Raw genomic sequence first — 14,568 nt, forward strand, 5'->3', positions numbered from 1 at the left:
AGGTTCTATCACCTAGATATATCATAAATATCTTTTCCTGCAAGCTTGAATGAATGGAATCTACAGCTTTGACTACTTTTTACCATATTTATTTTTCTCTTATTTGGCACAGCTTTTCATTTCAGTTGTCATTTTCACTTTTAGCTCTTATCTGAGTCTTTATCCCAAGGAGGTTAAGTGTCTCCTCAAAGAGATAATTTAGCAATTTACCTTTCTCCTGAATGAAGAATATGATTATAAAGAGCAAATTGCACTACAAAAAAAAAAGATCCCATTTCCAATGATGTATTTTGTGTTGTTCATGAATAAATACTTTTTAAAGTGAGCTAATTAGTAACACTTTAAACCACTCTTTCAAATTGCAAAATTGGCAACTTTTTGTTACAGTTTTGCCATTATCATTCATTTTAAATATTGTTATATCCATATTGGAATTTTGAAATGGATGGAAAGGAATAGAATTTTTTTGCCAATTTGAGGATCAATACCAGAATGAAGTTTAAAAAGTTTAGCTTTTGAAAGGTGTATTATTTCATAGGTGAAACACAGTAAAACACAGTATAGACCCACAAAAAGACAGTAAAACACTGTACAGATGTGGTATAAACCCATTAATAGCAGAAATGCTAGTATCACAGCATCGTACTTTATGAGAGCTGGAAGCCTATTTTTAGGTTGAAAAATAGTCATCTCGCCTTGTTCTCTAATATTCATGTGCAGTATTTTTTTTACTTTTTTTTAGTAGTTATAACCTACATCAAAGTAAAGTCAATTGACACCTGTGCTGATGAATAAACTGTTGTCTAGTATAAGGTATACTATTCTTGTATGCTATTCTTCTTCCCAAGCTTTGACCTGTATTACCTTAAGCTTTAATTGCAATATTTTATATGGATATGGATAAAGAGCGATAACCACAAAGAAATAATCATGTCAACACTTAGTAGGCTTTGGATGTATGATATTCTTATATTTTGTTCAAGTGATGTTAATTTGATTTAAATGTGACCAAAATAATCTAACCAAATAGTACCTACTTATCATATGTAAGCCATTCATTTCAAAATTATCTTTTGGTATATGTGGAAATTGAGACATATAATAAATATATGCCGCTGGAAAACAAGACTATTGTATACGTGTATGTATGTGTTATGTTTGTTCCACAATCTGTGTTATGATTTATGGGAAATCTTTAAAGGGAAAATTCTTCCTGATGACAGGTTAGTTTTAATAAAAGCACGAAAATTAAGATATTTGAATGATTTTATTATGTTGGAGTTTTGATGAAAATCCATCGTTATGACTTTTAAAGATCTTGAATTTATTTTCATCATATTCGTTTTTGATCTTATTCCATTAAAAATTAGAATTTATGTTACATGATATAGGGGAATCTGCTCGCATGTGACATCACAAATTAAAAATATTTAAAATTCATAACTCTTTATGATTTGATGGATTTTAATAAAACTTTCATCAATATTTTCCCCTAATTTTCTGCTTCTTCTGCCTTTTGTCAGGGTGAAGTTCCCCTTTAACCCTTATAAGTCTGGGGGCTGATTTAGTCCCTCAACATACTCTGTGATACACTTAAATCTGTATGTGAAAAGATGGTGCCATGCCGTGACTTTTTCTTTCAAGCCTTGCGCAACTTTTGAGATCAACTATGCGATGCCAGAGTACTCAGTACTTCCTTTCTTTTTTCTTCCCCTCTCATTTCCATTTGTCTTTTTTTTTTCTTGTCCCACCTCCCTTTCCATTCTGTCTCTCTCACTTTCTAACCCCTCTCTCTTTTCTAATCTTTATCATATCCCTTCCCCCTTTTTTTGAGCATGTCGGGGGCAAAATTGCATTGAGCCCCCATGTAATTTCTTCCTGGTCAAGACTTAGTCTAAATCCTCATGGTCTAATCATATTTCACATAAAAAACATATAGAAGCACATTGGAGAAGTTTTCGGGAAAAATATTTAGCATCTTTAATAAACAAGTGGAATGCCTCTGGCCGTCTCACCTGCATCACGCGGTTCAATATAGCAGCAGTGCTGACTTTGCATACTACTCTAACTCGCACAAGATGTTCAGTGATACATGGTTACTCTTATGTCCTCTTTTTATGAACTAGACCAATAAACTTACAGAGATATGATGGTTATTCAACAAAAAACCCCAACATGGCCAAAGTTCATTGACCATACATGACCTTTGACCTTGATCATGTGACCTGAAACTGGAACAGGATGTTCAGTGATACTTGATTACTCTTATGTACAAGTTTCATGAATCAGATCCATAAACTTTCAAAGTTATGATGGTAATTCAACAGATACACCCAATTCGGCTAAAGTTCATTGACCTTTGACCTTGGACATGTGACCTGGAACACGCACAGGATGTTCAGTGATACTTGGTTACTCTAATGTCCAAGTTTAACGAACTAGACCAATAAACTTTCAAAGTTATGATGGTAATTCAACAGAAACCCCCGATTCGGCCAAAGTTCATTGACCCTAAATGACCTTTGACCTTAATCATGAGACCTGAAACTTGCACAAAATGTTCAGTGATGCTTGATTACTATTATGTACAAGTTTCATGAATCAGATCCATAAACTTTCAAAGTTATGATGGGAATTCAACAGATATCCCCAATTCGGCCAAAGTTCATTGACCCTAAATGACCTTTGACCTTGATCATGTGACCTGAAACTTGCACAAAATGTTCAGTGATGCTTGATTACTATTATGTCCAAGTTTCATGAATCAGATCCATAAACTTTCAAAGTTATGATGGGAATTTAACAGATATCCCCAATTCGTCCAAAGTTCATTGACCCTAAATGACCTTTGACCTTGGTCATGTGACGTGAAACTCATGCAGGATGTTCATTGATACTTGATTAACCTTATGTCCAAGTTTCATGAACTAGGTCCATATATTTTCTAAGTTATGATGACATTTCAAAAACTTAACCTCAGGTTAAGATTTCGATGTTGATTCCTCCAACATGGTCTAAGTTCATTGACCCTAAATGACCTTTGACCTTGGTCATGTGACATGAAACTCTAATAGGATGTTCAGTAATACTTGATTAACCTTATGGCCAAGTTTTATTAACTAGGTCCATATACTTTCTAAGTTATGATGTCATTTCAAAAACTTAACCTCAGGTTAAGATTTGATGTTGACGCCGCCGTCGCCGTCGGAAAAGCGGCGCCTATAGTCTCACTTTGCTTCGCAGGTGAGACAAAAACTATAAATGTATATATGGAAGGCAATTGACATATGAATAAAATGCAAATGGTCAAGTAGTCAGTTCTAATCAGACTTGACACAGAGAATGTATGCACAAACTATGCTCCCTGGGGAGTATTCAAGCCACTCTCTGCATGACAAGTTGCTCACATTGTTGTATGAATTATGATGGTATTTGCACCCAATAATGGTGAAAAGAACAGTGATTTTGAACTCCAGACATTGTGTACGTATTTCAAAGGGCACGGATTTATCCACTTGCCAATTCATTTGAGCTTATAATAGCAGTGCACAAAATCTCTTTCATATGGGGCTTCTTTCTGGAGAATCAACTGAGAAACAGAGTACAAATGAATCTGCCTTTCCCTGTGGACCACAAACTTTCAATCAAGGTGAAATTCCACTTGGATGACGTGATTAATGCATCCTTTGCATGTTCTGGTCTGAAAATTTGATTCCGCTTATTCATCTTGGAAGGTCTACTTGGTCAGACTTCACTCTATTAATGTTTCTTTAATTTCTGTGTGTCATCTATCCTTTTTGTCATCTTGTAGATGGGATTGGACTTGAGGGGTGCTGTCATTGCTGGTCTGCTGCCCTCTGTTGACAAAGAATAACCCCACAATGATTAGGGAGACACCAAACCACCATTTCAGTGAAAGTGTTTCGCCGAAGAGAAGTTGACCCATCAATCCCTGTGAGAGAGAAAAGAGATAAATGTTGCTTTTGAAAACAGGGTAAAACAGTGAAAAAGGGGCACAAGCAAAACATTATGGAGATAGATTTCTCTACTTGAAGGGGAATTCAATGTTTGTATGTTTCTAATATTATTTTTGAAAGCAGGAAGAAAGATTTCAAAATTTAGAGGGGAATTTAATGTTTCTACAAAATATTTTTTTTAGTATGAAGAAAGATTTCAAGATCTGAAGAGAAATTCAATATTAATAATAAAATAATTTGTAACAGGATGAAAAAAAATATTAAGATTTGGAAAGGTATTCAACGTTTATGATAAAATGAATAGCATAAAACATTTCAAGCTCTTCTTTTTTTTAAACTCACAATAAAAAAAAAGAATCACAGTTTGATGAGCTCGTTTGTCATGTTAGTATAGAACCCTTTTAATATAAGTTTTTAAGCTTCAATTCAATTTACATTTTTTTATACTTACACTAAATATGAGGTTTGATGAGCTGTTTGTCATGGTGGCATGTAGTGATGATGGACACAGCTGCATTGACTTGGTAAACAAAGTCCACATTAGTCCATTGAAGATAAAAATGAGAGAAAACACTCCTATTCGCATTGCAAAAGCAATCTAAAAAATAGAAATAAGAGATAGCAAATGAGAAGTTATAATTCCACTGACTCCCTATGATAATTCCCTTTTGTCTGATTTATCGTTTTTCAGCCATTCGAATGGAACTTATACTATCTTGAAAAATCATGCATAATTATGTTTGCATTCATATTCCAAACACACAAAATTCAACTCAATTCATTATAATCAGTAGTCAGTGAAACATACATTTATTTTCAATTCAAGCATTTGATTTTCCAGAACAATTCATTGGTGATTTCTTGAAATATCAGTATCCATATATTGAAAATCCTAAAATTTTGTTATTCTCCTTTAGTTGATATCAGAGTAGTGACCACCAAATGACCTATGACTTAGTAACCTGAAATCCCACTCATCCATTTGCTGATACTTAATTAAGTATTATATAAAATAAATTCTGAAAAATGGACTTATACTTGTAAAATTACTTTGAAAATTCAACAATGTCAAAGTTCATTAGCCACATGGTCAAAGTTCATCGACCCTAAATGACATTTGACACTAATCATGTTACCAGCAACTTGTACAAGATGATCAGTGATACTTGAATACCCTTATGTCCAAGTTTCCTGAAATACATCCTCATATTTTTAGTTATGATGATGTTAAAAAAAATAACCTTAGTGAAGATTTCAATGTTGATTCCCCTTGATGGATCATGATCAGGTTCAGTGACCCTAAATGACAAAGTGCCATTAAAGGCATTAACATCTTCAAATTTGAATTTTGCCTTTAGCAGTCAAACAAATTTTGTGGTCTCAAGGGATCAACTTAGGTAAAAGTGTGCATCGATAAATGAAGAAGCAAAAAAAATAAAATAAAGAAATGACCTTAGAAAGAAATTTGTGACAATAATCATGGATAAGCAACTTGATGGATTATACTTACCACAGAACATGGTGGTATTAAATCTGACTGCACAATCTCATGAAGATAGCTACAGAATTCTGCAACCTCCTCCCCAGACATTGCCAATTTGGCACATAATGATGCAGTGGCAGCACATACACCAGCACAAACCGACAAGATAAGACCATGTGTCACACCCATGGCTCTCTGCAAAATATAAAACAACACATTTCATTACTTTATCTTAATTTCTTTACTTGAAATTGATTTTTTTTACAAACTCATGGAGATGAATGTTTTTGGCATGATTGCATCACAATAACATTCAACGGAAAGGAGTCCTTCAATGGCCTCTATGGCCCATACTGACTAAAACTTCAGACTATTGGCCCCATAGTCTTAAGTTTTAGTCAGGTTTGACTTAGACCACAGACTAACTCTGCTAAAATTATAGGGATTCAAAAAAATGGCATAACTTTGCATTTTAACAACATAAATTTATCATAACTCTTGTAATATATAGGCCGCACTTAACTTTATCAAAGTTAGTTTGAACAAAAATTCAACAGTTACAATTTCATCAAAATAATATGACTTCAAATGGAAAATGCTATCGATTCCTTTAATTCCATTTGTCTTGGTTTTCCATTCAATTTGATGCAAATTTGACTCTAACTTTAACTGATTCTCCATGAGTTTATTAAAAATAAAGTCGCACTTGAAAATAATGCACAACTAATATTTTCACAGTAAGTAATTTCAATAAAATGTTATGATGGTGGGGCCCAAGTCTGCACACCTAACAATTTGATTTAACATGAATTTCTTCTTATTTCAAAATTTTTTCCGTTAATAATGTTCCCTATATTATTAAGAGTAAGTGTACCAAATTTCTCAATAAAAAATGAAAGAAAATTAGGATTTTCTTGAAAAAAAACCTCGGGCAGTCATTTTCAGATTGAAAAAAGAAAATGGTGCCCACTCATTCACTTTGCACACGATTCAGGGATTTTGATGAGAAAGGCTGCATTTTGAGGCCGTCAAATATTTTCCCACCATTTTGAGTCAGATTTTCTTATGAATACCTGTCTGTGTATTGCATGTATAAAGTTTGTTCTCGTTGCGTATCTTCTTTTACGAGAATCGCGAAGATATGCATGTGCACAGTCAAGGGGGACTGCACAGACTTGGGGGAACTTGCCATGTATTAAATAGAAAATATAAATCTGTGAAATGCCACAAAGTTAGGCCTATTAAATCATAACCTCGTTTGTTGGATGAGTGGGCCTAGCCTACTACTGCCCTGGTAGTCTAGTATGGTAGTGGATCGTATTACCGAACACTTTTCATGAATTTGATCATATCAAACACATTATTCCAATAAAATTCACCAAACTTTCACCATAAATACACAAATACCTACAAAATATAAACATGCAGAAATTTTGCCGAAATTGTTTTTCATTTTTATGACATCAGCTTCCAATCGGACCCCTCTTCGCAAGTGAAATATTTTGGTCACTTGAAAAGGTATCGTATTAACGAACGTGTATTTTCTATGAGAAAAGTTGGGAAAACAACAAAGTCGGTAATCCTCTGTTTTAGGGGTCCAAATTATGTTAGGTTGCTAACTTCAGGCAAGTCACAAATGCACTTACAATGAGAATAAGTCGTCTGCAAACTACAAGGCCGTGAACGTACGAGCGCGCTCGATCGCCTATCGGCCTGACTGATCAATTGACTGCTCTCCCGGGGAGTCAAGGCGAAAGGTGGGGGGGGGGTCCAATAGATACATATATATTGCTATATATCACCTCCTCTGTTTGAGGGGATTTTATTAATTGTGGCATTGGGGGGTACATTTTAGGGCATAATGATGACATTGGTAGCAAGGAGAAGGGGTGGTGGCAAGAGGGGATGAACTGCTCCATTATTAAGGGGCGCAGGCACAAGGGGGGGGGGTCCAATAGATACATATATATTGCTATATATCACCTCCTCTGTTTGAGGGGATTTTATTAATTGTGGCATTGGGGGGTACATTTTAGGGCATAATGATGACATTGGTAGCAAGGAGAAGGGGTGGTGGCAAGAGGGGATGAACTGCTCCATTATTAAGGGGCGCAGGCACAAGGGGGGGGGGTCCAATAGATACATATATATTGCTATATAACACCTCCTCTGTTTGAGGGGATTTTATTAATTGTGGCATTGGGGGGTACATTTTAGGGCATAATGATGACATTGGTATCAAGGAGAAGGGGTGGTGGCAAGAGGGGATGAACCTGTCTGATATTAAGGGGGTGCAAGGGGGGCACAAGGGGTTTGGGTGATAGATACATGTATTGCTACGTGTATAAAGCACCCCTTCGGTATACTATGAGATTATTTTATTTATGGCACCACCCCTTCTCCTTGCTACCAATGTCATCATTATAATGTACCCCCAATGCCACAATTAATAAAATCCCCTCAAACAGAGGAGGTGATATATAGCAATATATATGTATCTATTGGACCCCCCACCTTTCGCCTTGACTCCCCGGGAGAGCAGTCAATTGACCAGTCAGGCGGCCGCGCCGATAGGCGATCAAGCGCGCTTGTACGTTCACGGCCTTGTAGCTTGCGGACGACTTATTCTCATTGTAAGTGCATTTGTGACTTTTGCCTGAAGTTAGCAACCTAAAATAATTTGGACCCCTAAAACAGAGGATTACCACAAAGTCACTGATGAGCTATTTTGACCATATTTTATTGTTTTGAGGATATAAAGACTTCAAAATTGTGTTTTTGATAATTTTTCATAATTTTTCTATTCAAGTTCCCCTTGGAAGGATGTTGCAAAGGTTTGAGCGTATTTGATTATTTTCTGACGCATATGATGCGCGCGTTCGGTAATACAAGGCCGGTCGGTAATACAATCACTCACTATACACTTTAATATAACTTGGTATTCAATTACGCAACTGCTTGTATCATAATATTTATTTTTCATTTAAAATTCAAAATCAGAACATTTCCACCTAAATACCTCTTGAAATAGAAGACGTGTGGGTCCCCGGGGCAACAGCTTGGTCGGTGATTCACTCAACTCAATGTTTGGTGCACAAGTAAGTGCACAACCCAGACTACTTTTCCAACACACGCAAAAGCAAACATGTGGGATCAATAAAATGTTTTTCTCCAAAGAATCCTCTGACTAAATAAGAGAAAACACAGATATACATAGGGTCTACTCATGTTATAATCGTCATGTTCCTCAAAATCTCTTCATAAATACAGCTAAAGGTCCAAGGCGGCGTCAGACAGACGGGAAAACGAGTAAGGCAAGGTAGGCCTTGCCCATAGAGTTAAATACGTAACTCTATGGCCTTGCCATCGAACGCGCAGTTTGTATGAGACCCCCGGATCGGAGATCTTCTGCCAGCAGGCGATCTTTAGTTTCACTGGGTAAGAAAAGTCTTTTGTAACATATATGTCCGTCCGTTTTTAAGAAATACGAAATCTAGATGCGAATAGAGAAATAAAAGAGACTTAAAGAGAGAATATAATGTACAGGAATTGAGGAAAATTAACGTTTTTCTCCAGTGATTTATGGACAAGGGAGTCATTAGTTTACCTCAGTCCCAGTAACTTCGATTCTAGTATGGTTTTGTAACTAGGTCATAGATCTAGACTAGATTTAACCCAGGGAACGCCCGCTACGCGGGCGGGAGCCCAAGACCTTACGTGTTGACCATACTCACCTGACTAACGTGAAGTATGGTCAAAATAATTCTCCGAATAAATAGTTAAAACAGAAATCAAGCACTTACCACGATTATATGGATGAAGGTCTAAGTACGACTATGAGTGGCAGTTTCCTGACAAACTGGAACCTCAAAAAAACGAAAAGTTCTCACCTACCCCGTCTCGATCAACCATTTTTGTTATGAATCGTAACAAAATGGCCGATCGAGACTGGGGTAGAAGGAGAGAACTTTTCGTTTTTTTGAGGTTCCAGTTTGTGCTCAGATCATTCTTTGAAAGAAAGAAGAATACAGGAAGGGAGGGAGGAAGGGAAAGAAAGAATGAATAAGGGAAAATAAAGAAAGGAAGAAAGAGAGGGATGCCTATTTGTCCCGTATTTCAGAACATTGAACAAAATGCAGTTAATACATTTAAAAGTGACAAATTTTCATTGAATAACCAACAGATGACGAAGCAGAGACACCAATTAAATCGATAACTAATATTTTGCAAGTTCTGCGGTGATTTTCTTGCTAACCCAATACATTGCAAACGAACTAGCCTCATGCCTTTGTGCGCAGGCTACTATCTAGGCATGTAGGATCGGAGCAAATTCTCAATGATGCAAATAATCTCACATGATAAACAGTTTTTCTCCCAAAATAATCACAAAATCGGCGGGAAATTCCTATAATTATATCTTGGATTCTCAAATTAATGATTTGGAGATGTAATCGGAGGAACAATTTTGACTTTTCATAGATTTCAATTCAATTTTCAATTTGTTGTTTAACCATCAAATACAAAAACAATACAAACAAATTAACAACAATCAATGGAAATTACAATGATGGTAAGGTGACCCCGGAGAAGCAAGGCTTATAAAAGGGGCCACCAGATAACATATAACATATATATCAATAAATATATTGTTTCAGCTTTCGTTTGGAGTCTTGGTGTGTACAATGCCGTAATGTTTTAGTTTGACAATGTTTCACTTTGAAATCTTATATATTTCTAAAACATTTTACTTTTCGAAATTTTTAGAAATACATTCAAAAAACACCAAATAACCTTATAATTTTTATTAGATGATCGGATATTTTTTGTGTGCTTGAAGTTTTCCCTTTTTTCCTTTTCTTTCTTTTCTACCCTATCCTTCCTGCTTGCCCTTTTTCATTCCATCTATCTTTATTTCCTATCTTTCTTTCCTGAACATTTTTCTCGCTTTCTGTTCATTTTTCTTTCTTTACTTCTTTCTCTTACTTTCCTTCTTTATCAAATTTCCTTTTTTATTTCCTTCATTCTTTCTAACCTTAAAATTACCTTGGCTTCCTTTTCTCTTCCTCTCCTGTTTCTTTTCGTTCTTTCTTTCCTTCCATTATTTTCTCTTTTTTTTCGTTCTCTCCTTCCTTCATTCTTCCCTCCCTCTCTTTCTTCCTTTCTTTATTTTCCCTTATTCATTCTTTCTTTCCCTTCCACCCTCCCTTCCTGTATTCTTCTTTCTTTCAAAGAATGAAGGAAACATATTTTGTTTCTCCATTCTTTCTTTCCTCCCCTTTTTCTTACTTTTTTCCCCTCTAATTCTATCCTTTATTTTGTCTTTCACACATTTACTCATTTTCCTTTCTTTCTTTCTTTCTTTCTTTCTTTCTTTCGTTCTTTCGTTCTTTCTTTCCTTCTTTCTTTCTATATTCATTTCAAGGAATGACGGAAACCTTTTTAAACTCTTTTATTCTTTCTTTCATCCTTGTTTTATTCTAACTTTCTGTTATTTGTTGTCCCTTCATTTTCTTTCCTTCTCGATTCATCTTTTTTCTTTCTCTCCTTTATTCTTTCGTTCACCCTCCCTTCCAATTCTTTATATTTTTCACAAGTCTAACAATGTGTGTGGGCTTCTCTGTTGATCTCTGTTTGTCAATTGTCTCGTATTTCATTTGGTGAAATCTGGTCACCCTGGCCCAGATGTCAGGAAACTGCCACTCGTTAGACCTTCATCCATATAATCGTGAAGTGCTTGATTTCTGTTTTAACTATTTATTCGGAGAATTATTTTGACCATACTTCACGCTAGTCAGGTGAGTATGGTCAATTACACGTAAGGTCCTGGGCTCCCGCCCGCATAGCGGGCGGGAGTTCCCTGGGTTAGACTAGATTAGGCCCTAGATCGTTTATGGTTTGGACCTCATTGGTATGGTAGAGTGACCTTAATTCCCATTGACATGATTGATCAAGATTTCAGGACCAAAGAATTTGATTAAACCGGGGGGAGGGGGAGGGATGTGAAGGGTATTTTAAACAATTAGCGACATGATTATATTGCCTTATTTCATTTTTAAATGAATGAGCCTGTGTGTAATAGAGAATGACATCCGGGAAAAAACGGCGACCCGCATTGGCTCGCAGAAGTATCAATTTATGTGAGGACATGTTTCCAAAATCCATTAACATCGCAAAATTGCCCTAAAATCTCCATTTTTATACCCCCTATTTCTTAATTATGATTTTAAGGAAATGCGATTGTGACATTTTCAGTGCGAGATGCGGTCATTTAGATAAGAAAATTTCACTTTTGTTCGAGATTTTGCCCATGTCATCGGATGATTTTGTTGTGTGATAGGGAGCTAGTGAATGAGTGGAGTGCATGTATTGTATTGAGTTTGTGGCTGTGTTCGGTGGTATTTTGCAAAGTATGCTGAACGTTTTATTTTGTATGCGACAACTGTTGAGCTGTGTTTTCTTGAGTTAATCTATTGATTTTGTTTTATTTTTATTTGAGGAAAAGGAGTTAACGTTCCAAGGCTAACGGCAAGGGCAAGGCCGGGGGCATGTGTGAAGTACATTGCACTGTATGTTATAAATGATACCACGCACCCCAGCTCAATGATTTTTCTACTGCGTGTGCGCACTTTTGTTAATCTGCCGATCCATTTATTGTATTTACTCCCTATTAGTGTGAAATGATATTGAATTTTTTTGATGAAGTGTTCAATAATGAGTGATAGAAAAAAGTTTTAGTATGGATTGGAAGTTACATCAATACATGTATGAGATATTAAGTTTTTTAGTGTAAAGGACCTCTTGATAAATAATATTTTGTATTAAACATTGGCTTTTGCCATTTCTGTCCTATTCAGTTATATCTTTAATTAGGCAATTTTCCCATTCGTTTTGTACAAATGAATGTTCATTTATTACCTAATTTGCATATTGTTATATTTATGGTCCCAAGAATTACAGATATGAAGTAAACTTAAGAACTCTGCACCTCTGTGAAATTTGGTGATTATTCGCCTATCCCTGTTCAAGTTATATAATTTTCGCATAGATTAATTAGGCAATTTTCCATTTTGTTAATGTATGTACAAATGAATATTTAATTACTACCTCATTTGCATATTATTGTATATATGCTCACAAGAACAATATATATGAATCAAAATTACAAACACTACATCTCTGTGAAATTTTGTGATTAATTGCCCATCCACTTTCAAATTAAGCCATTTTCGCATATTAGCTTGACTTCGTCATTTTTTGCCAATTTCCTCTGGGTCCAAAGGTGAAAATCTGTGTTTTCCCCATATTTTGAATTTCTTTAATATGAAAACAAAAAGTAGTTCGGACCCAATTTTTCATGTACTTGTTGGTGGTTAACATGTTAGCTGCCCCAAGGAAAAGCAACCTCTACATGTATACTTCATCAAGTTTTAAAATAGGTAGCTTTATAAATGGCAAAAAAAAAACATTTTTACCATTTTGGCCACTTCTTGGCAGGAAATCTGCCTTTTTACAAAACTGAATTGGCCGTATCTCGGCAACCCTTGGTCCAGTTTTCATGATCTTAGTGTCATTTTACTTGTGTTTCAGAGCTTATTTCAGTTCATCTATTTAAAACTAGATTTACAACACTTCAAATTTTTGGGTGCCATCCCTATGGGAGTGGTCTAGATCTACCAAAAAATTTATGACAATGGGGTGACCATAATTTTCACATTTCAAAAATTATCATGAACTGATGAAGTTGATATTCTCCAACAAGGCAACAGTTCCATATGCACCCCCACTGAGTCATATAAAATTATTCTTTCAATCCGATGGTTTAATCAGACTTTTCAACTGATATAATCTTAGGAATGATATTGGGAGTACCAGTAATTCACTTTGAAAAAGGGTGGTACAATTCCAATTTGGGCAACCCCCCCATGGACATGCAGCTGCCTTTGATTATTCTGGCTACAGTGTTCTCTCTCATTTCTATTTTGATACCTGCCAGGACACACATGTGCTGCAGCTGTGCATATCAACCAGAATAAATTTCTACTAAAGCACCTTCATCTTCCCCTGGCCAGATTCTTTTGAGAACCGATTTGTGCTGGAAATTCATTCATGTTTTACTAGGAAAGACCCATGAAGGTAAGAGTCATATTTTCATATCTTATTCCTTCATCTGAAAATGAAAATCTCACTGAAAATTGAAAAATATTTGGTACCTGACTTATGGCAATAGAAACCACTTCATGCAAATGATTTATTTCCATTTGGTACAAACACATGGTCTACTTCTCAGATAGTATATCACATGGGCTAAACCCGTTTGGTCTATTATAGCTTTAGTCAAATTGCCATTTGGTCTACTCTACACTTGGTCAAATACCCATAGTCTTATGTTCAGTTGTTTTACTTTTCCCTTATTCTTCTTGTTTTCAACTTTATCAAATGAAAATTTGGTTAAAAAGCAGTTCACCTGATCACATGTACACTGTATGTTAGACCAAGTTGAAGTGGGTGTAAAGTAGAATTATACAGAATGGTATATGATCTATTATACAATGTAGCACTGACTCATTTTGACCTAGTGGTTAGTATGCAATCTATAGGCTATGATGAAATTACGATTTCATATAAAATAAAAGAAAAAAGAAAGTGGGGACATGACATCATCAGCCATTCTCATGAATTTATACAACTGTTTTAAAAATATGGCTAAAATTAACAATTCAATAAATATTTGTTATCAGATTCTGATGTGATTTTCAGCATGTTTTTATGGTAAATTTTACTCTTTATTTCAGATATAATTATTTTCAGTCTGAAATACCCCTCGATTAATCCTTTTTCATATCCAGACTAACGAGCCTTTAAGTTTTCAAACCTTGAAAAAATAAACATCACCCCTTGATTACCTAATATGTTAAGCCCATGAGGGCCATCTGCACCAGCCTGAGTTTTCAAATTAGTGCGCTATTTCTGATGCGGCAAATTATCCCAATCTGAACAATCTCGAGATTATTTGTAATGGAGATGCAATTATCATGCTAGTTCGTAGGATTTATCTCAAGATTGCAATCCCAAGTCAACTTGGGATTATTTGCAAAATAGCACGCTATT

General features: G+C 35.5%; 1 protein-coding gene across 2 annotated transcripts; it reads right to left on the bottom strand.

Moving 5' to 3' along the window:
* Window positions 1-3,256: 3,256 nt before the first annotated feature.
* LOC121409388 (transmembrane protein 42-like) lies at window positions 3,257-8,769 on the bottom strand. Of its 2 annotated transcripts, XM_041601323.1 has the most exons (4): window positions 8,480-8,769; window positions 5,488-5,655; window positions 4,429-4,575; window positions 3,257-3,952 (listed from the first exon to the last, which is right to left on the bottom strand). In XM_041601323.1, exons 2-4 carry the CDS (start codon window positions 5,647-5,649, stop codon window positions 3,785-3,787), a joined length of 477 nt encoding a protein of 158 aa, XP_041457257.1. In that variant the 5' UTR covers window positions 5,650-5,655; window positions 8,480-8,769; the 3' UTR covers window positions 3,257-3,784. The 2 variants fall into 2 exon arrangements, with proteins under 2 accessions (XP_041457257.1, XP_041457258.1); XM_041601324.1 differs by lacking the exon at window positions 8,480-8,769 and having other exon boundaries at window positions 5,488-5,693.
* Between the last annotated feature and the right edge of the window lie 5,799 nt (window positions 8,770-14,568).

The sequence above is a fragment of the Lytechinus variegatus genome, chromosome 2 (genome assembly GCF_018143015.1).
Source record: "Lytechinus variegatus isolate NC3 chromosome 2, Lvar_3.0, whole genome shotgun sequence".
In the NCBI taxonomy this organism is placed as follows: domain Eukaryota; kingdom Metazoa; phylum Echinodermata; class Echinoidea; order Temnopleuroida; family Toxopneustidae; genus Lytechinus; species Lytechinus variegatus.

Excerpts from the sequence above, each read along its gene's own strand:
- LOC121409388 (XM_041601323.1), bottom strand. The coding sequence starts at position 5,649 with ATGGGTGTGACACATGGTCTTATCTTGTCGGTTTGTGCTGGTGTATGT. Across the intron at positions 4,576-5,487 it reads TAATACCACCATGTTCTGTG|ATTGCTTTTGCAATGCGAAT; the intron begins GTAAGTATAATC and ends TCTATTTTTTAG. Across the intron at positions 3,953-4,428 it reads CATCAAACCTCATATTTAGT|GGATTGATGGGTCAACTTCT; the intron begins GTAAGTATAAAA and ends TCTCTCTCACAG.